Consider the following 20,412-nt stretch of genomic DNA (forward strand, 5'->3'; position numbering starts at 1 on the left):
CGGGGTGTTACCCCATCAACATAACACCCATTCCTTAAAACCACTTCTGGCCCCGTACGGCAATCCTATCCAATGCTAGCAGCGTATTACATGTCACGCAGTTCCTAATCATCAAAGAGTCACCACGAAAGGACTGGGAGATGTACGAGCTTGCCTGTGAGAAACAAGAAGCCAATTCAACATCTTAATGTGTCACATTTTAATGGAAACGCACATATTAAAAACGCAATGTTAACAGTGAATCACTTCACCTGAAGCCGAAGGTTACCTTTGCCACTAGGAGTGTTATCATTTCTTTGACGGTTTCCTCAATTAGTTCATCTATTTTTGAATGGTACTGGTGCTAAAGAAAAATAAAAGGAGAGGGGGAGGAAAATATTAGTATTGATCAGAGGCAAGAGCTCTGTGGTTGTCAGCCTCTTCCCTTGGTAAACCACAATATGCAGCAGTATTAAACCAAAGAATTATGCAGCTTATTACCCTGTGCTCCACTATAGTGGCCAGTGATTACTTACACTTACAGGAGAGACCTTCAGTTCAGGAGAATCTTATATCCGTCTGTGAAGCATGGGCAAACCCTGCCCTCTTCTGTGTGCCCGCAGCTCCAGAAGCCACAGGCACAGGTCGGAGGGGAGGCTTTGCCATGCCCGAGAGCACCAGCACCCAGTGCTCCTAGAGACCCTGAAGTCCTTTTGCTTCAGTTCTGCGGGCCTTATCCTGTTCATTTTTCACATGGATCACCCCTGACAAGGAGATACGCCTGCCGCCGGAGGGAAACGGGCAGCCCTTGCCCAGGGCACCGCAAACCACAGAGCCCTCAGGAGGGGAGTGGGGAGGATCTGCTGCAGCAGGGGAGTCTGCAGGGGGCTGAACCACCGGAGATGGTGCTGTGCACCTCCTGCCTGCTGCGGCAAAGCGCGCGAACGCGTGTTACACACCGGCTTCAGCAGGCACATGGCTCAAATTCAGCACTTGCTGAAATGCTTTGCTCGGTGACTGTAAGATAGATTTAAAAACCCCCAACAAACCAAGATGAGCCTTTTTGTCCCATGCAAAAGCCAGCGGGCAGTGCAGCCCTCAGCCCTGGGTGTCAGCAGATCCTGCGGCACGAGCTCAGAACCGGCTGACCAACGCCAGCGCCTGCAGCATCAGCGTTTCTGAGTCTTCAACCTAATTTCTGCACATGCCAAACCTTGCTTAGCTTGGGAGCTCTGATGCAATCAGCTGCAATATGGCTAGAATAGGTACTAAAATACAGTCTTCTACTAATTTAGAAAAGACCTGTTTCCAATACAAGATTTAATTAGTGAAAACATACAGTATATTCTTATTTTCAATGGACTGAGAAAATACTGATTATGACTGCTTTCCAACACAAAACATTTGATTTTTCAGTCAAACATTTCAAGCACTGGTGCTAGTCACTATATTCATTACCACTTGGCATTAATATTGTTTTAAAATGTTAACATCAAATCACATTGAAAGAGACAAATCTGCTTTAAATACTAATCAGACTTTGGGAAGGAAGACTGTGAGGGTTTTACAAATGCTAGATGTTGGTCTCAGTGTCTGATCGGCAGTCTCTGAACTGCTCTACAGTTTGGGGATTTTTTTCTATGACAGTAACATATTAATACAGGAATTTGAAAAAAAAAGAAAATAAAAGTAGGACACACTTACCCACTCTTTAGCAAACTTTTCAGATGATTGGGGACAGAAATAAAGAGGAAAGTGCAAAAGACAGGAAAATATGAAGATAAACAATAAATAAACCAAAGTCTTTAAAAACAAAGGGACATATGAGAACAGCAGCATCATGCACAGAAACAATAAGCAATGGAAAATGAAACATGATCAAAACCTCCTTTCACTGAAATATCAGAGATAGCTACCTGTAGTATTTGCAGGCAGTAAAACAGGGGGAAGGGACAGGATTGTACCTAACTGCTGACAGTCTCTTACAGTTTTATTTCGCTCCGAAGAGGAAGGTGACCGGCTGTAGACAGGCAGCGTTCAGCATCGGGGCAGCTGCACACCCTTCACCAGGACGTACCCGAAGGGCGAGCCCTGCTGCAGGGCAGGGCAGGGCAGGCAGGGCAGGGGTGCACGGTGCAGCACACCGCGGCCGAGGACCTGGCCGGGGCCCCTCAGAGTCTCACCCACGCGGGAGGACAGGCTGGCACTGCCACGCCGCAGGCTGCGATCTGCTGGGCCCGCTCAGAGGAAAAAACAGACATGAGCAAGCAAGTGATATTTGCATTTGCAGTTCCCACTTCCATGTCCTGCTTTGCAGGTCAAGACATATACACGTCTTGAAGGGATTGTGCATATATTGGGGGTGTCTTCCCCATGACGTTTTCCTTCTGCTGCTGCATTTTCTGTGTGTGTAAGACCTCACAACCAGGGATTTAGCTAACTGCTTTCCTTGGGTAAATAATGAGTTTTAACTCAAAAATGGCTAGCTATATGCCAAACAATACACTGTGAAATGCACTGACCAATGCATTAAAATCAATTAAAAGCTTGTTTAAAAAGCAAATAAGAGCCCTGATGGAATACAACGGCAGCTCTGAGAGCAGGAGAGGACCCTGTGCACGCAGCAAGGCGGTGCTGGTAGGACTCTGACCGCTCGTTGCCGTTGCGGCCGCAGTCGCTGGGGCAGACGCAGACCCGGCGCCAGGGCCAGCGACTGCGCAGAATAGGGCCCGTGAGGCTGCGGGTCCTGCCCCGGGCAGCCACAGCGATGTGCACCCATGCTGCAGACTTTGGGTCTGCATGCCCATGCCCACGCTGCAGCCCCAGCTCCACCTTGGGAAGACGAGCCCCGGCCAGGACAGGGGCGGAGAAGGCGGCGGTTTGGAAAACGACTGCCTGGTGCTGCTTTCACAGGCGCCTGGCTCGTAAACCAGTGTTTCCAACAGCTCCTTCTACATTCCTTATGAAAATGCCCAAGGTTAAAGATTGCATAACTGGTTTGCTTCACCAAGCGTAGCCCCCACTTTCGATCGAGTTCATCCGCAGCTTTCTATTAGCTCGATTATTACAATCCATAATCAGTGCACTACAATGATTCAACTTGACTTTATGTGATGAGTATCTTGCCTTGTCATGTAACAGATTGTGTGTACGTTGTATTTCTCTAAGGACCATCTGACCTTAGATATTAAATAGAAACATACTAGACCAACTGAGAAACATTTAATACATACATTTATCCCCTTAGATGTATTAAAAATTCAGAGGAAAAATAAATATTTAAGATGGTAAAGTATGTTTACCAAATGTTTTAACAGCTGCCTTTAGAGACAAGGAAATGGAAATGAAATGATGGGTGTTTGTTTCACAGGGTAATGCTCGCAAAATGCATTCAAGTATCTGTTAAAGTGAGTGTAACTGAAGGTAGTCTTATAGGGAAGGCCACTGGGGTGGGAGGAGGAGCGAGGTCAAGGAACGTGTTGAGAGCCTCTGCTCACGTACAGCTTGGACCGTCAGAAAAATCAGTGGTTTGTTTCTAATCAAAATCTCCATCTAGGTCTGGCCAAACGCCCCTGCCCGAGCACCGCGGTGGGCAATTTGAGCCCTTCTTGCTGCTTTTGAACTGTCTGCAAAGGGAGCACGTATTTTAGGAGCCACGCGGCGGCTGCGGCACTGAGGGAGGGTCCCGTTGGCGAGGAGCGGCTGTGCCTCCCTCCCTGCCCACCCCTCCCCAGCGGGGCTGCAGGCGGCCACGCACCAGGGACAGGGCACAGAGGGACTCAACGATGCACAGACCCAGCTCCCCAGATTACGGAGGAAGACGCAGGCTCAAAATCGGGTTTCTCATCCCTCTGGTGTCTATCTGACTGTCTCATCATTTCCACCGGGACTGGAAGAGGAGGGGTGGCATTTTGTCCTCCCCTCATGGGCTGTAGCGACAGATCTCTATCTTACCCCCCCAGCGCGACCATCTCAGCGCACAGGTTAAGACAGCTTCAAGAAGAGAAGATGGAGGTAGCTGAAATACGGAGTAGCACGAGTGAATGGAGGGGGAGGTAGGAATGCTCATTAGAAGGAAGAAAAGAAAAAGGGAGGGTGTATAAAATCCTGCCGCCCTAAATGGTAACTTATGCACCGATAATTTACATCCGCTTTACAGGTCTATTAGTTCAGCTATCTGTTAAAAACCTCATGCCCCAGCGACTGCTGCTTGCCACAGGAGTTAGGCTGTCTCCGAGCTGCCGTACCAAACACCTTCTTAAAGCGGCACAGGCAGATTTGCAGAGCTAATCCCCGCTGCAGCTGGGAACAGCGGAGAAACGACCGTGCTGCTGCCGCTCCCCTCTCACTTGCAGTTTGACTCGGGCCAAATGTGCAACGTGACTGATGCTCAGAATTCGGAGGAAACTGTGGCAAGCACAGAGCACCACAAGATAGCATGGAAAGATGCAGCGAGTGCCTGGTCACTCTATATCCCGACACAGCTGATGTTATCGATCTTGTGCCATCTGAATACTTAACGTGACAGTTTTACGAATGCAATGAGCTTGCTCTGTCATGATATCGGAGTCTGCTTGATCTCCAAAATGTCCCTGTCCCCAGGGACTGTGCTAGTATAACGCACAAGGGTTTGATCCTCGTCTGCAGTGGGGAGCATCGCAACCATGGCCCTTCCTGGCTGACGGGGCACTGCCAGGGCAGATGTTGCAGCAGCTGCAGGCTGAGGGATTTGGGGAGATAAATGGGTATGAATATGGAACAGAAAACGGTAGAGAAGTTCATGTCCAGGCTCGGACAACAAAAGCCCACTCAAGATCTGCCTCAGCTGTCCTGGAGGACGAAGGAAGAACCTGATGATGAGCAGTTTGAAACCTCTCTTGCAAGGTGACTGTCACAAATAAAATGTCATAACTGAAAGATGTATAAGAAAAATAAAAAGAACAGTTGGGTCTGATCCAAACACCACTGACATCAAGGCAAGGACCCCTGCTGTATTCAGTGGCCTTTGGAGCAAGTCCTCTCAGAGGAACAGGGTGAGGTAAACAACTTAAAAAAAACACCAAACCAACAACTTATAATGATTCACTGCAAAATCTGACCATGGGAAGTTGTAGCGAAAGGGCTTATCTAGGAAATGCTGACAAGCAGCAGGATAGGACAGCCAGGCAGTATTTGTGAATTTATTCTAGTCTGGTATAGGAATATTTAATTTGGCCTGAAGCTGCTGTAGTAAAATGATCATTATGATACATTCAATCTAGTCCAGTTTACCAAGTCTTTCTAATTCATAGATCAATTCACAGAAACTTCAACCTGCAACTATGGCTTCAGAAGAAAAAAACTGACCAGCAATTAATTAAAACAGGTTTGTTGTTTGCCAACTTGAGTCATTAAGAACCTGGAAATCCAGGATCATCAAGCTTGCTGATTATAGCCAGTACTCAAGGAAGTCACAGCAGCTGGAATTTCAATCTACTTTTGGAAGTTATCTATTTTGGTGTTTTGTTTTTTGTTTTTTTTTTTTTTTCCTTACAAGCATCACAGCAACATCTTGGCACTTCCATTTTCCTTATGTTTATCTACAGAAACTAGTCACACACAGAAGGTGTGTTGCCGACACCTGGCTCCAAGGTGCAGTTAATGGCTCAAGATACATGGTCATCGTGCATCAAGCAGGCTTAAGAGATACCTTATGCACACCACAGTCCTTGCAAAAAGTCACTCCTAAGTGACAGGAATTCTGAATGTTTACATTAATTAGATTTATTTGAGAGCAACCCCCTGCATATTCATCTGCACACTCTATATGGAAGGCTAAATCCACAACTGATATAACGCCTCTGAAACTAGCACAGCAGGAGATAGGAAATTTCATGACATTGCCTTTAAAAGCTCTGAAGGGAAGAACCTGCATTTTTACCTCTTGGCCCATTTCCATACTGCAAAGCTTTGTTGACTGAGCTTTGGCATCCACCATGACATTAAACATGGTGCATATTGATTGAGGGACTCGGAAATCTGTTGATCGGCTGGTTTTCTGCAGCTTTACTTCAAATGCAATCCTGGTTCTGTTAAGGAAAAGAGAAAAAAGACATTTCAGTTGCTTTTTAACATACTGAAGCTAATAATAATGTGAAACAATACTGAGAAGAGTTCAACAAACCAGAAGGCCAAATGCTGCTGGGGGTGTTATAGTGCAATTGTTACAAATGTGCTTTTACTAAAAATGATTTCCCAGTTTAAAAAGAAACCCACTTTCCGGAATACACACTATTTATAAAGTGTGCAGCGGTTTCAAGGAAACTATGACTTTCTCATGCTTGATAAACAGTGTGATGATGCTACAAACAGCAGTGTCAACCTATAATTTGGTTGCATTATCTGATTTATAACCACAGACAAATAGCAAGCCTGACATATTAAAGGAAGCTCCTGTTGCTCCATGATACCAACTACAAATAACAGAAGCTTGTTCATTGCTTGACTGAAAGGACATTGCCAGATCACTGCATTTTTAGGTCTACATGATTTTACTTGCTTGCTGAAAGTTCCTAATTGTCTCATAAGTTCATAGAAGTAGTTTCCCTGAAGCATACATACTCACCAGAACACGTCTGCAAAAGGTGCACGGGTGCAGTCGTGAACGTATGAACACACACATCGCACATGAGCCCGCACCTCGCTGCTCTCCTGGGGTTTCACTGAGCTCAAATTTGACATTCCTGGCAGTTACAAACCGTGTTACACCAAGAGCTTTGTTGGGCCAAAGACTACAGCATTTTATCCCATGTCGTATTTTAAAATACCAAGGCATCTGTGACTCTAACAGGGGGAATACTCTGTAGTACGGTGGGCATTGCCTTGCCTTTCTTTGGAGCCCCTCTGCAGATTCCTGAGATGCTTCACTAATCTAACCTAACACAGAACAATTATCACATCAGACAGAATCTGCCAACAAATTAACATAGGAGCTTCAATTTAGAAATAACAAATAATATCAGCTGCAGCTCAGGAATAACTCTGATCTTGAATGATCCCCCAAGGGTTATGCAAATGAAAACTCATTTACAAATGTGAAACTCCCATTCTTGGGATGAGATCTGAGTTGGTACATAGGTCCTCCTGCCCGGATTTATGAGCGAAACAGGCCTTCCTTGCAAGGGCTGCTTTCCTGACAGCACCAAAATACAACCAAGTGCGGAAGGCGGGGTGGCTCCTCCATGGTATTCAACAGTTCAGAGACAGACGCGAAGAAAAATGTTGTGTCAAACTGAAATTGCTAAAGAAACCTTAGCCAGGCCCTGTTTGCAGGTGATATAAATAGGGAAGGCAGCATATTGGTTTACATCAGCAGTGGCATTTGAACTGATTTAATTACCAGTGCCAGATTTAGCCTGGACTCGGGGACTAGAATCTTGATAATTACTGAAAGGACCCAAAGCGACTGGGATTTTCCATCTCCTTGCAGAAATGAGCATGTTCCTACTTACTTATGCTCAGAACCATTATATATAGTCATACCATTACAAGCTGGGCCAGGTTTTTACAGAGGGGCAACATATTTGTAGAAAGGTTGAAGCAGTTGGGAAAAGAACCTCGGCTTTCAGGCACACAAGCCCTTCTTCAGATGTACCTGGAAACTTGCTTATTTTTCCCAGTTATCTCAGCTGAGCTAACCTGGTCTGATTTCTATAGATCACCACAGCTATAACTGCACTGCAGGTGTAGCAAAGGTGCCTTGGTTCCAATTTAAAAGAAAAAAAAAAAGAGAAAATAAGTGTTTTGCTGGTGGTGCTGGGGGAAGAGCAGAGAGCAGAGCTCCAGCTTTGGCTTGGCTCCTAAAGGATGGTCTGACAACTGGAGGACAACTGAAGCTCAGCGTTCGTGCCGGCCGAAGGACCAAAGATGAGCTGCTGCAATAAAGGGGGACTTGCTCAATGCCAAAGACATGACCATCTCATTGCACTTAAAATGTACTGGGTTTTATTCCAGAGCAAGCCTTAAGCTGTCTGCCTTCCAGCAGGTGAGTCTCCTGCCTACATCTCGGGGACCAAACGTGCCTTCTCCTACGGTGACGTTGCATATCCAGACTGTGAGGAACGTGTGAACAATAAATGCCACGCTCGCACTTACAGAGTGGCCAGGCAACTGTGGTACAGAACAGCCATATCACACATTGCAGCTAATATTAGCATCTACCAGCTGTATTTGGCACCCATTTTTCCTTTAGTTTGTCTCTTTGTCTATTAATTTCTGCACAATGGAATGCAAAATTCATTTCTTCCTCCTGCCTCATCACCTCTGATGCCAAATAGACATAAATAAAAAACCTGTGGAAAGGTTAGACATTTAATCTTAACATTTTGTTTTCAAAATGACAGCTGCCTGTACGGTCAAAAAGTTTTTTAAGGAAACCTCTCTGTTTTGGAAGATTTGCAGATGAGTATCCTATAATGTGGCTGATGATGCAACAGCTTTTCTCAGTTGATGGCAGACGTGAAGCCTGTGTGCCAAGCTACACAGCATCCCCTCTCTGGGATCACTTCTTTGCTTGTTTTCTCATAGATTTGTGGTTTTTAGGTGGGTGCTGGTATCTTACTTAGAACTATGCCTCCAGCACTCAATCCTGCCAACAGCAAACTGCATTTACAAGGACTTGACTGCACGTGCAGCACTGAAAATAAGTAACGTCCCATAAAGCTTGAAAGAATGGGTGATTTATTGCCTTATTGTGATTATGCAACCTCCGGAGCCTCAACAGAGAAGAGCTGGCTTGGGAGAGTCCACAATTCACAGCAATAGGGTGGCCTTCCACCACGCCTGTGCTGGGCGGAGGTGAGCTGGGGTCACTAATAAATGGCGGTTGAAGTGAAGCTTCAGTGATCCTAAGACAGAAAAAAACATTGCATCCTGTGAGGTCCTATGAGAAACATGACTAGTTCGCTCATGGGCACGTACCTTTTCACGCAGGACTCGATCATGTCACTCGCCATAAGCTTCAAGCGTTGCTCTAAGTGTTTTCCAAACTCCTCCTCAGGCCAGTGCAAATCCCGAATGAAGGTCTGTAGGGCATCAAGTTTCCAGAAGAGATCTTCCGAGGTGCCTGATCCATTGCTGGCAGGGCAAAATGAGAACAAAAGTCATAAGTGGCATCAAGCTCTTTGTAACCTGATGTGGAGACCATTCCTGCAACAAGTGTAGAGCAGACAGTAGTTTCATACACAGGACAACGCTGGCAATCTCCACCATCAGGATTTTGAGTTTTACCATACAGTTGCCTAATCTACCTTGCTGTCATCACCCACAAAACTTTCCAGACCAGATGAGTAAGACAACATTATGAGTTACACATATTAACAGGAAGAATGTGTGTATGGTAAAAATCAGCCTTAGTTAATAACCACATTAACGTATGTGATTATTAAGAATTAAGGCCAAAAATTGTGGTAGAAAATCCTCAATCAATAATAACTGCCATACTAGGCTGTATGCAGTTATTAAGATTTAGGGTTTCATGCAATTCTCCCCCCTCCGAATTATATCTTGAGTTTGCCTTGTTCCCCCAGTGAGGCCCCGTTTCCAGGTAAGGGACAGTGCTAACAAGTGGTGAGCGAGGACACGCTTTATCTCTTGAACAGCTGAAAAAAAATCGGAGTAAGTCAATTGAGCTAAGGGCACTAGACATCTCATATCCAGGAGTTTTGGCAGGATTGACCGCTGCACCTTTTCACAGATCTGCCTCTTGCAAAGGCATCTATAGGACAACAAATTTCCATTTTGTAAAATTTATTTTGCAACATCTTTGGTCTGTCACAAAACTCTGAATTTCTCTCCCAAGTGTATATTCTTGTACCCACACCCCTGCCCAGATGGAAGTCTTTGGTCCTGCAGTGTGAAGCTACACCGGCTCTTTTCACAGTATAATTATATCTCAAACCTCCACTTACAGAATAAAAATACAGAACTGGATTGAGCTCTGTTTGTGCAGAGAAATTTATGCATCCATAACCCTTTTCTCTCCCTCTCTCCTTCTCCCTCACTTTTTTTCCGAACAATTACCAAGGGAGCTTCAAGAGTTTCAACCCCCTCCTCGCATACCACTAATGCTAACACGGTAATTTATAAGATATTTAACACACCATGCATTACCACTTGTGCTGACATCATCTATAGAAACAGATGAGGGAGGGTGTTTCTATTGTGACAGATGCCAGCTGCATTGAGTTAATGCTAGAGGAGATCGGAGCTAATGCATACACGGCTACTGCAAGGTGAGAACCGTAGTCCCAACATGCTAGAGGGGTCCTGCGGGGTCCTGCGCTAACAGCGTTAACGAGATAAAGAATGAATCGTCTCGGTTGTAGGAGAAACGTATCCGACACTAAGCAACAGGTAACATGTCCTTGATGGAGGGGAAGGGTGAGTAAAAGGAAACCAGGGAGATGAAAAGATAAAGAATCAGGCATTTCCTTTCACCAAGGGACCAGTTTGTACAACAGCCTCAAGCGTTCATCTACTGTCAGTGTTTAGTTTCGCCTGGTTCAAACCTGTGCTTGGGTATAAATAAGCTTTAACAGTCTAAACCCAGTTTTGGAAATACATGAATTTAAGTTTTAGGCAATTAAATACGTACTAATATAGTAATTGGTATTTACTACAGCAACATTATGACACCTGTTTGGTTGCAAAATTTTTAAAGTATTATTCTTGGTCTTTTTCTCACTTTTGATTAGGGCTCCGTGCAAGTAAACAATATAGCATATTAATTTCCAAGATGCACTGTTGATATTTTGCTTGTGAGCACCGCAATTACCCTATAATCATGCAGGCAGCTTGCAATGTACCATTGATGCTCAAGCATTTTCAGAGGGATTATCCAATTTTCTGTCATGACATGATTCTTATCTTTTCAAGGGCAATACCACAAAGCATGCACAGAGAAAGATTAAAACTTTCAAGTACTCTTTACAGACAACTGCCTAAGCTAGCCTTTAATATAGCTATCTTAGCATGAATATGAGTTGTATAGCTTTGAAACATAAACGACCGTGCTAATATTTAAAAAGTTTGTAAAATCTATTAAAAAATCAAATGCAATAAAGCCTGCACGAGGCTAATGGCAGAGGCATTTTGGTGGACTCCAGCTGTAGATGTAATCAAGGGTGTTTCAGTAACAGTAACAGGGGTAGTTTTGGGGGGCTTCTTCAGTTTTATCTTTTAAGTAGAGAAGGTAGGGAAAAAGCAACACATCTGTGTAGCGCTGGCTGAGATCACCCCATGCCAACCCTAAGTAACCCTCTAGGAATTTGGATGGAGAACTGGCAAGATCTCAGTTCCTGTGTTAGGACATCTCGGGAGAGGAGCTACCTCAAATGCCGAGATTTGGGTTGAGCCAAAAGTTGAGTTTGAGGGTGTCCCACCCTCCATACTGCTTGGTGGCTGGGACTTTTAAGGGAAATCTGCTACAAGAACAGCAGTTGCCTAATCTGTGCTCAGGATTGTGGTATGTCCTCCCTGAGCTCCACCCGTGCACCCTGGGATGCTCGGACAAGGGACCTGGGAGCACAAGGCTCCTACAGATCGACTGCTTTGACACCATGCCTGAATTTCCAGCCCATAATCTAAAGCTCACGTTGAAAATATCTTTCTTTAGTAGGTCGTGGCATTATTCAGGCTGTAAAGATGGCTATGGAGCTTTAATTGCTCTCTGGAGCCTCCCCCAACATGGATAAGAGTTGTTGCAGGGTGTTCCTCTTTCTGTGTCATCAAAATCAAGACAAAAATTATTATCTGGGAAATGCGGAGCTTCCGTTAAATAAAATTCACTTTTAGATCTACATCTGGTCCACAGAATTGGTTGACTGACACTGAAATTGGTTCATCTTCTCTTTTGGACAAAACTCTTTGCTGAGACACATAATGTCACATTATAAGCTCTGTGGTTCGTACGTTGTTCAGACCGTGTCCCATTGTCGACAGCTATTTTGTAAAGCAAGATACTTGCTCGAATTTTCAGTGGGAGTAAGACAAATTTTCTAGATTTGTACAAAAAAACCCCCTCAAAATACACATGCCAGAAATTCACTAGTGTCTCATTCAGAAAATGTCTAATTAACTGTATCACTCTTTAAAGTTTTATATAATGCACAGAAACAAACAATACATATCCATGCCAAGATTACTTTAAATTTAAATGAGATCTAATTTGAACTGAATACACACTCAGAATCATAAATAGCAGCCATCCATGACGGTGCAGAAAAGCTAGGCATTTGTGGGATGCCTAGTGGGATGTTAACTGGTAGATTTGGTACTTTAGGGAGATTCACATTTGGTAGATTCACATTGGGCAGATTACTTGTTAAACTCCTGTGGAAGAAACAGACAGAAAGAAAAAATACCATAACAGTGACAATGCAGATGTAGCAGAAGCACGTGACACTCATAAACAAATCTGCAAAGTTCACAGCACGACGACAGTTAAAAAACTAAAGCAAAACATTTCAGAAAGAAGCATGAGTATGGAAGCTTAAGTGTACTGGGTTTGCAGTCTGCAATAAAAAGCAAGTTACTTAAAAAAAGCAGGATGAAAAGAAGAAGAATCACAAAGTAGCAAATTAACAGAGTACTCAAACACCCACAGAAAATAACTCCACCTTCAAGTCCTGATACCATTTCAGGGTGCAGAGAACAGTGTTTCCTCAGAAAAGTCTTTCTCGTAAGGAAGTGAGTCTCAGTTCTGACACACTCAGGATGGATGAAAGAGCTAAACTAAGAGATCTACTAGAGAACTGGGATTCAAAATTATAAACAGAGAGCTTGAAATTCCAGCCCTGCAGAAGTCCATAAGAGTTTTTCAGGCCATCAAATTCAATGGAGTCAGGATTTCACTCCAAAACCTGTTTATTTTGTACTCTACAAATGACAAAGGTGTGCTAATCTGGAGCATGAAATGGTGAACCACAAGGTTCTTCCTCAGTGCAGACTCCTGCCCTGATCCTGCCCTTGCTTTCCTGGGTATGGAGAAAATGGGTCCCGCGGGCTGCCCAGCTCTACATATGTGCACTGTGAATGATTGCGCTTAATAAATCCAGAACTGGTACGTGAGTGTTTCTTGGCTGGAAAGGGACCAAGGGGTGACTAATACATTCAAAGGTTAATTTATGAAGCATGTGTACTTGGGCATCATCACTTCAATAAATACTTTCAGACATGCAACTCTTATGCAAATAGAGATCTTTTAAAAGTGCGCTAGTGTATTAATTTAATGCGACATACTCTCGTGAAACAATGTGCGGTGTAACAGCACCGCATGCCCAAAGTTTGCAAAACACCCCAACATATTTTAGTGTGCTAGGTCTCTAGATGTTATAATTGGTCTAATTCTGTTTTAACGAGTATCTCATCACCATTATCTTTTACAAGTAAAATAAAAATGACGTGGGATTTGGGATCAGCAAAAGCTAGAACTCAGTTACCCAACTCCCGTGTTTCCTGGCTCACAGAAAAGAAGCCAGTTTCAGAGGTATATCTTGCATGTCTTGTTTCTGCCTTAATCCAGTAATGCTGTATGGCACACTGGGACACAAGCCATTCTTTAACCCTGCCGGGTTAAACCACAACAATGGTTCTACAGTCCCATTTGAGGAACACAACCAGGTGCTTTGACACCGTTTTTACCGGATCATTATTTGGGCTTAATGAAAATGGAATCCGGACTTCAGGATTTCAGCTTCCCCCTGCACTGCTGAAGCTACTGAAAGCTTTTCTGTTGATGCACATCGACACAGCTTCAGCGTTCAAACTTCCCTGCTCTCAGTGACCATACCAGGACATGCCACCTTAGGAGGTCTCTCATTCTCCATTCCCCTAGATTAAATTAGTTACTGTATAGGCAGCATTGTCTGGACTCTTGGAAAACTATCAAATTATACTCTATGTCTTTCAAGGCATATTAAAATCTTAGCAACTTCCTTGAGTCATACTTTGATTTTATACATCAGAAACCGAAGTAATGCAGTTGAGCTGGCTATACTGAATAAATGTCTCCTAACGCAACAGAAGATTTGAACCACATCTCTGCAAGAGCTCAGCTTGTCATTGGTGGTAAGCCTTAGGGAATAGACTTTATCCTCATTCTCCCTTTGTGAATAAGATCCCTAGTTGGGGAGGAAAACCACAATCCAAAGTCGTCTTCTAGTGGAAAAACCCAAGTATGTTCTTGTTTTCTTTTGTTTCTATGATTCTTACAGATCTGACTTCATGCTATCCACTTGTTCTCTTTGTTAGGCAGTAAGCAGATACGAGAATTTACTAACGTAACAAAGCTGTCCATTGTTTCCATTCATACTGAATCTGCTCTTAAGACGCTATGATTATTGAATGAGAGACAGACTCCATAGTGATTGAGAGAGTGTTAAATCTTCAGAAATGGCAGTGCATGTGGTTAGATACTGATATGGAATAAATAAAGAAATAGCAAGAGGTGGACAACATATAAATGTATAAGGAAAAGCAACTTAAATAACTTAGCCAGATGGTAAATACATAAATCAGAGGACCTTTGGTTTTAATATTAAAATTCAAGAAGTGACAGTGTTATATTAATAAAAACACTGTATTAATAAAATATGACTTCTAGAGTAAACAGTATACTATATTCACACGGAAACATATTTTTTTTATACAACACATTATTTTGCTGATGCAAGGATATGTTGCAAGAATAAGTTGGTACTCTTAAAACAAAACAAAACAGCAAAATAATGGAGTATATTATGTTAACATACAGTAACTAATTTTAAAAATATTCTCCTGAATTGACATGCACAGTTTTGCAGGTTCAACCAATCTAATTATCTGACTAACAGTTGCAGTGAGACCTGTAAAAAATGATTAATATTACCAACAAATGTTCCAGCCTGCAGTTGCTCAGACCATAAAACTACAGGTCCAAGATGAGAAACTGTTTCTAGAAGCCAGCCATGCCTATTTAATATAGATGGCTAAAAATAACCTCAGCCATCAGGCAGGGAATGTGGGCATTTGCATCAACAAGATGAGGGCTGTCTGATTTAAGACGACTCAGCTTCAGGACTGGATCCTGATACGTTTGATAAAAGACACACACTCTGGAGCTGTACTGCTTGTTTTCTTGGCTTCTTCTGATTCACCCCCGTTTGTGTCTGGTAGCTGTGTAAATGGCTTTCACCTGTACTGTCTGCTGGGAAATTCTCAGTGCAAACAGACTGGCAACATACCCCTGGACAACATCCCAACACTCAGACTGTACTGTAGCACCGATCACAGAAAACAAGCTCAATTGCACAGGGGCTGCTCCTGTAGAGCTGCCCTAGTACTGAAAGGAGGGCAGAAAAATCCCAGTATTTTTACTGAGTTGTCTCCTGGCTTCAGAATAGAGCTAAACGAGAGCCTTGTCCATACTTAAATGCTCAGTTCCTGCGGGATGCCTGAAATAATTTAGTGATGGAAGAAGCAAGCGCCTGTCTCTTCCATCACTATAAATGCTTACAACCTTACTGCCTAGGCTGAGAAAATGCTCAAGAGCAAATCTTTTCACAAAAGCCTTGATGTGAAGCAAAGAGCTTGATAGTGAAGTAGGCAGACAAATCTGTGCTCTCCCTCTGACTGACACCCAGAATAGTAACAAAAATACTCATTTTCACTACAACGGTCCTTCTTTTAAGGGGAAACATTTTTCACTAGTAGTACAACCTTATAAAATGATTAGTATGATCATACTGTTCAAGTTCTTACATTTATATTAATGATACATTTATAAATAGCTTGCAAAGGGTTAGTGAGCAATTAATAGATGCTAAAGCCAGGACTATGGTGTGGTAGAGACAGCCATGGGTCAATTAGTAATGTCCTAGTCAAGCGATTGAAACTGGTTGTCATTGCACCAGCTTTAGCATTTGCCCAAAAAGATCTTCCAACACAGACACACACACGGAGACGCACACACACACGTACGTGTCTGCTGGCTGCAAGATAAATCAGCGTTCTCTGAGAAGCTAGCGTGAAAAAAACCCCATTGCAAACCCTACTTTTCCGAGACCTCTCAACTCACCAGAGAACAGACCTACTCTGTATCCTCCGTATTTGGATGACTGTGCGAAGGACAAGCGTTCCACATTTCTCTGCGTGGATTCATACAAGCACACCAGCTGCTCTAGCTATAGGGCACGGACCCCCTGCAAATTCAGCAGCTCTGCAGAGGCAGATTACATAGCCCTCATGAGCACATTACATCGATGCTTTTTCCCCCCATGTTTTCAATACTTCACAGTATCTCTCTCACTGTGATTTCTATACCTCACTCCTTGTAGCATAAGGTGCAGAGTATTCAGCAATGAAAATAGAAGAAATACATGCTTGCAAACTGCCATCTGGTCAGGTTATGGAGGGCTACATATTTCAGCCTTGATTGCAAGCACGACCATAGAGAAACCCTTTCAAAAGGCTCTGTGTTGTGGAATAATTTCTTGGTTAACAGGAGATAATGAGATTTCCTTCTCACAATTCACTGTAGAGATCCAAAGCAGGACAACAGTAAGCTCAGTGGAACAGACAGCCACGATGATCTACCTTTTCTGGCCAACCTGAAGGCCTTTCTTCAAAGCAGAGGAAAGCCATGGAAGAACATACTGCAGTGTTCCCAATTCCCAAAAAGCTCTGCCGGAGAGGTGGCAGTGGAAGGCCATGACTTGGATGGGAACCGGCTGGTCCAAACTATTTGAGAATCAATGGCCAAAAACTCAACTGTGCTGCAGTATGGACGTGTGGGGGGAGAAGGAGGTAGATACATGAGGGCAAATCAAACAAAATAAGTCTCTGACCTGAGTTTTTCTGCAAGTTCACTGTCGATCAGGCAAAGAGGAGCAGGTGGTCTGCCCAGGAGGCAAAAGATGAAGATGCCTTAACATTTAGTTCTGAACAGCGCATCCAGACTGTCATAAGATCCTAGGAACGACACCCCTCTTTTTCCTTATGCAGTATGTGCCACCCTCTGTGCATTCGCTGGTATCTTCCTTCACTGGGTCACATTGTGTTAAGCCAGCATTTGCAACTTGCACTTTTGTGTGCGAGACACAAGAACAAAATACCAACTAGTGAAAAAAAAAAAAATCCTGGAGTGCATCTTTTCACCAGATGGACACAAGCTTCTTGTGAAAAGCACCCACTTCCCTGCTGGAAGAAATCTTTTAAATACCCAAGTCTGTAAGACAGACAGTCCATCCTGGGCTTTTGTTTGAAACCGCAACGCTCAAAGCACTCTGTAACTGGAACTCCAGAAGGGAATAACCATTACAAGAGAACTAAGAAAAGATCTTTCATAACTATCAAAGATAACTTGAAAATGATAGATAATGGCGTACCCAGGGGTAAAGCATTTTGACAGGCAAGTACCACAGCCAAGTACTTATGGACATCTATAGTTAAGCCACAAAAGTCATTAAAAGCCAAAATGATGTCAGCTTCTGACAAAAGAAAAAAGCAGAACGAGTTGCTTATTGACTGCGTGACTGAGGTGGACAGGTACACAGAGTTAACTGCCTCTGTTTCATAACAGACAAGCAAATACAAACATACTCATTACTAAAGCAGAGCTCTGAAACTAGAGTTAATGCTAACTTCAAAGTGCAATTCTGCTTGAAGGAGTGGCTGTAAAAATGGCATTCTCCTACTCGAAAGATCTATTTCTTGTATGTTTTCTGGGTCACATCTGCTTATTTGAAACAAGATTTTTTAGGATTTTTAATCCTGTTAGCCTGCAGACCAAAGACAGCAAATGGAAAGTGAGAGAGAATCCTGAATGCCAGCCACTTAACCCCACTCAAAACAGAGGGGATGATCAGGTGTCAAGAAAAGGCCTGAAATTTGGCAGGCAGAATCCTTACGGATGCTGAGGATGCACAAGAAAGAAAGCAAAAAACCTGGGTACTCAGACTCCAGGTTGCATATGGGAGGCTGGCTGCCGAACAAAATCTCTTTTCCTTGTAAACGGAACATATTTGGTGTGAAAAGCCCTGAAAGACCACACGTTCTTTTATACAGCAACCTCTGAGAGTGCAGTGCCACTTAACTTTGCCTACAGAATCACAAAAAAAGCAGGGAAAATAGTCTTTCCAGAGGTCACCCGGTCCAAATCCCCTGTCTGAGCCACCACCAGACTCATCCTGCTTGCAAAGGGTCAATCTTTCTCTTTTAATACCTTTATTAGAAGGAAAAGTCAGTTCTTTTCCTTTGTAGGATCTGACTTGGCTTTTTAGAGCAAGCATGACAGGGTTCAGCAATGCTTCAAAACCTGTGAAATAACAACAGTAATCCAAAGCACATGCCACGTTTTTATCATTCACCAGCTCTTGAGTTCAATTTGGGTTTCTCTCAGGCTACTCATTTCTCGCTGGTAAATGCCTAGTTCTCCAAATTTAATAATTGATTCTGCTTGAATCATCTCGCCCGTGTTGCACTACGGTTTCTGCACGCCTAATCCTACAGGCAAGGGAGCTGGGACCCGGCGGAGCTGCCCTGGGACGCGGGGACACGTGCAGCCACCAGCCGCGGGGCTGACGCGAGAAGCGCCACGCTGCACGATCCCTCCACGGGGTGGGTGGCAAAAATGAGTATTGGGAAGAGTAAGTACAGCAGTGACTCACACAGGTTATAGGGCTGGACTGAACACAGCGAAGCAAGGGTTTTTGTTCTGAAGAGGAGCTATTTGAGTTCAAAAGCAGCATTGGAAAAGGCCTTTTAGAACAGGATCCAAAAAGCCATGCCAGCTAAGAAGGTTTTCACATTTTCATGCTTCCATGTCCAAAGGCACACGGTTCAAACTGAGGCAGCAATGCATTTCAAAAAGTAAATACCATTTCCCTCATTAACTTGAAAACCCTGACAAGATCAGGCCTTCTATTTTTACCATTAAACTAGAAAATCTAAAGCACTTTCTGCATGTCCAGTCTAATGTTTGCTAATTCATCTCCGTATGAATCTCCATCCATTTGCACCCAAATTCCGATTGTATCAAAGGAGGTTTCCTTACTTTACTGGCTCCCATGACTCCCGCTCAAAGCCCCTGTGAATTGACTGTGCAATTGAGGACTCCATCAGATCGACATATCTAACAACAAGTGGAGCAAACAGGTCTTGGAGGTGTTTGTGGAATTTTCCATTGCACAAATTATCTAGAATAGATAAATAAAAGTATAGTAAGACACTACTGTTACTAAAACCTCTGTAACAAACCACAGCATGGCACTTCATTACACAACGAATTTGTCAGCAAACAGGAAGAAACTTCAAGAACATAACAGGAGCTGGCATCAGGCACCAATGTTCACGACAAAGACAGCAGGAATGGCTTCTTACTCCAAACAAACAAACAAACAGACAATGAATATTCTTTTCCATTAATGTCAAACTTACAAATACATTATTACTTCCTGTGAATAAAATGGACGTAAGAATACAGCATGGCAAACATTATGGCTTTTGCAGGTAGGAGAATCATTTCTGCTTTGGTTACTCACTACCACGATGCTGGAAATTGCTCTCTGAGGATGAGTCCCTGGCTTTTTTACATGGTTATAGAAACCTAACTGGGGTCCTCCTCTGGGACCTAACCGGAGGCAATGCCAGTTCTGCCACCAGCTCCCCAGGGAGCGGCCGCACCACGGGGATAGTGCCAAGTCCTCGTGGGTTTTGAAGGCATGGGCCCATGTGCTTTGGAGAAGGGTCTTATTTCACAAAGCACTACTCTTCTGAGCTACTCCTGATTCCATTTACTTTAATATTTTCCTCCCGTCAATAAAATCTTTTAAAGCAGGGACTGTTTTACTCCGTGTTAAATAAATGCAGTACACACATATAAAACGATACACACATTTAATGACAGTGAGATAGAGTACCTAATTCCCTGCTAATCAGGCAGCCATTACCAAGAGACTTGAGAAGATGAAGCAAAATAAAAGTTCAACTTCTCACCTTCGACTGAGGCATTTGATTTAAGGAGCGTCTGTGTGCTTTTTTTCTAGTGGAAATGGAACAAAATCAAGCTGATGCTAAAAGAGTATGTACTGTAAATCTCTACCCATCTCAGTTCTCTGTGCAGTAGGGAGAGGCTGAAAGTATTATCAGTAACCTGAGCTGCCCACGGAAAAGGAAATGATCAAAATACAATACATACAGTCACTACGGAGGGAATCGTTTAGAAGCTGAAAGAGCGGAAAGCTGTCCCAGGTGTCTGGGGGTTGCACCTCTAACGCAGCATCCATATCCACTGCAAACAGTGACAGGAAGGTCTCCGCGTGCTCAACCATTAAGTCTGACCACCAAGCAAAGGCCTTCAGAGTTGGTAGAAAAAGATAATAAAGAAGTATATTAGTTCTAATAAAGCACAGGGAAAGA

At 43.5% G+C, this 20,412-nt stretch overlaps 1 protein-coding gene across 9 annotated transcripts in view; it reads right to left on the reverse strand.

Annotated features, from left to right (window-relative positions):
• Positions 1–20,412, reverse strand: part of CADPS (calcium dependent secretion activator) — a 227,458-nt gene that overhangs the window by 30,305 nt on the left and 176,741 nt on the right. For 6 of the 9 annotated variants that reach the window (XM_075714588.1, XM_075714587.1, XM_075714586.1 and 3 more), the window contains 5 exons: positions 20,192–20,348; positions 19,049–19,190; positions 8,938–9,093; positions 5,900–6,047; positions 269–343 (listed from right to left, as the gene is read on the reverse strand). In XM_075714588.1, coding sequence (XP_075570703.1) covers positions 269–343; positions 5,900–6,047; positions 8,938–9,093; positions 19,049–19,190; positions 20,192–20,348 — 678 coding nt within the window. Of the gene's footprint in view, positions 1–268; positions 344–5,899; positions 6,048–8,937; positions 9,094–12,201; positions 12,349–19,048; positions 19,191–20,191; positions 20,349–20,412 lie in introns of all 9 variants that reach the window. The other 3 variants (XM_075714582.1, XM_075714581.1, XM_075714580.1) reach the window with 1 other exon arrangement.

Source organism: Pelecanus crispus, chromosome 7 (assembly GCF_030463565.1).
Source record: "Pelecanus crispus isolate bPelCri1 chromosome 7, bPelCri1.pri, whole genome shotgun sequence".
Classification (NCBI taxonomy): domain Eukaryota; kingdom Metazoa; phylum Chordata; class Aves; order Pelecaniformes; family Pelecanidae; genus Pelecanus; species Pelecanus crispus.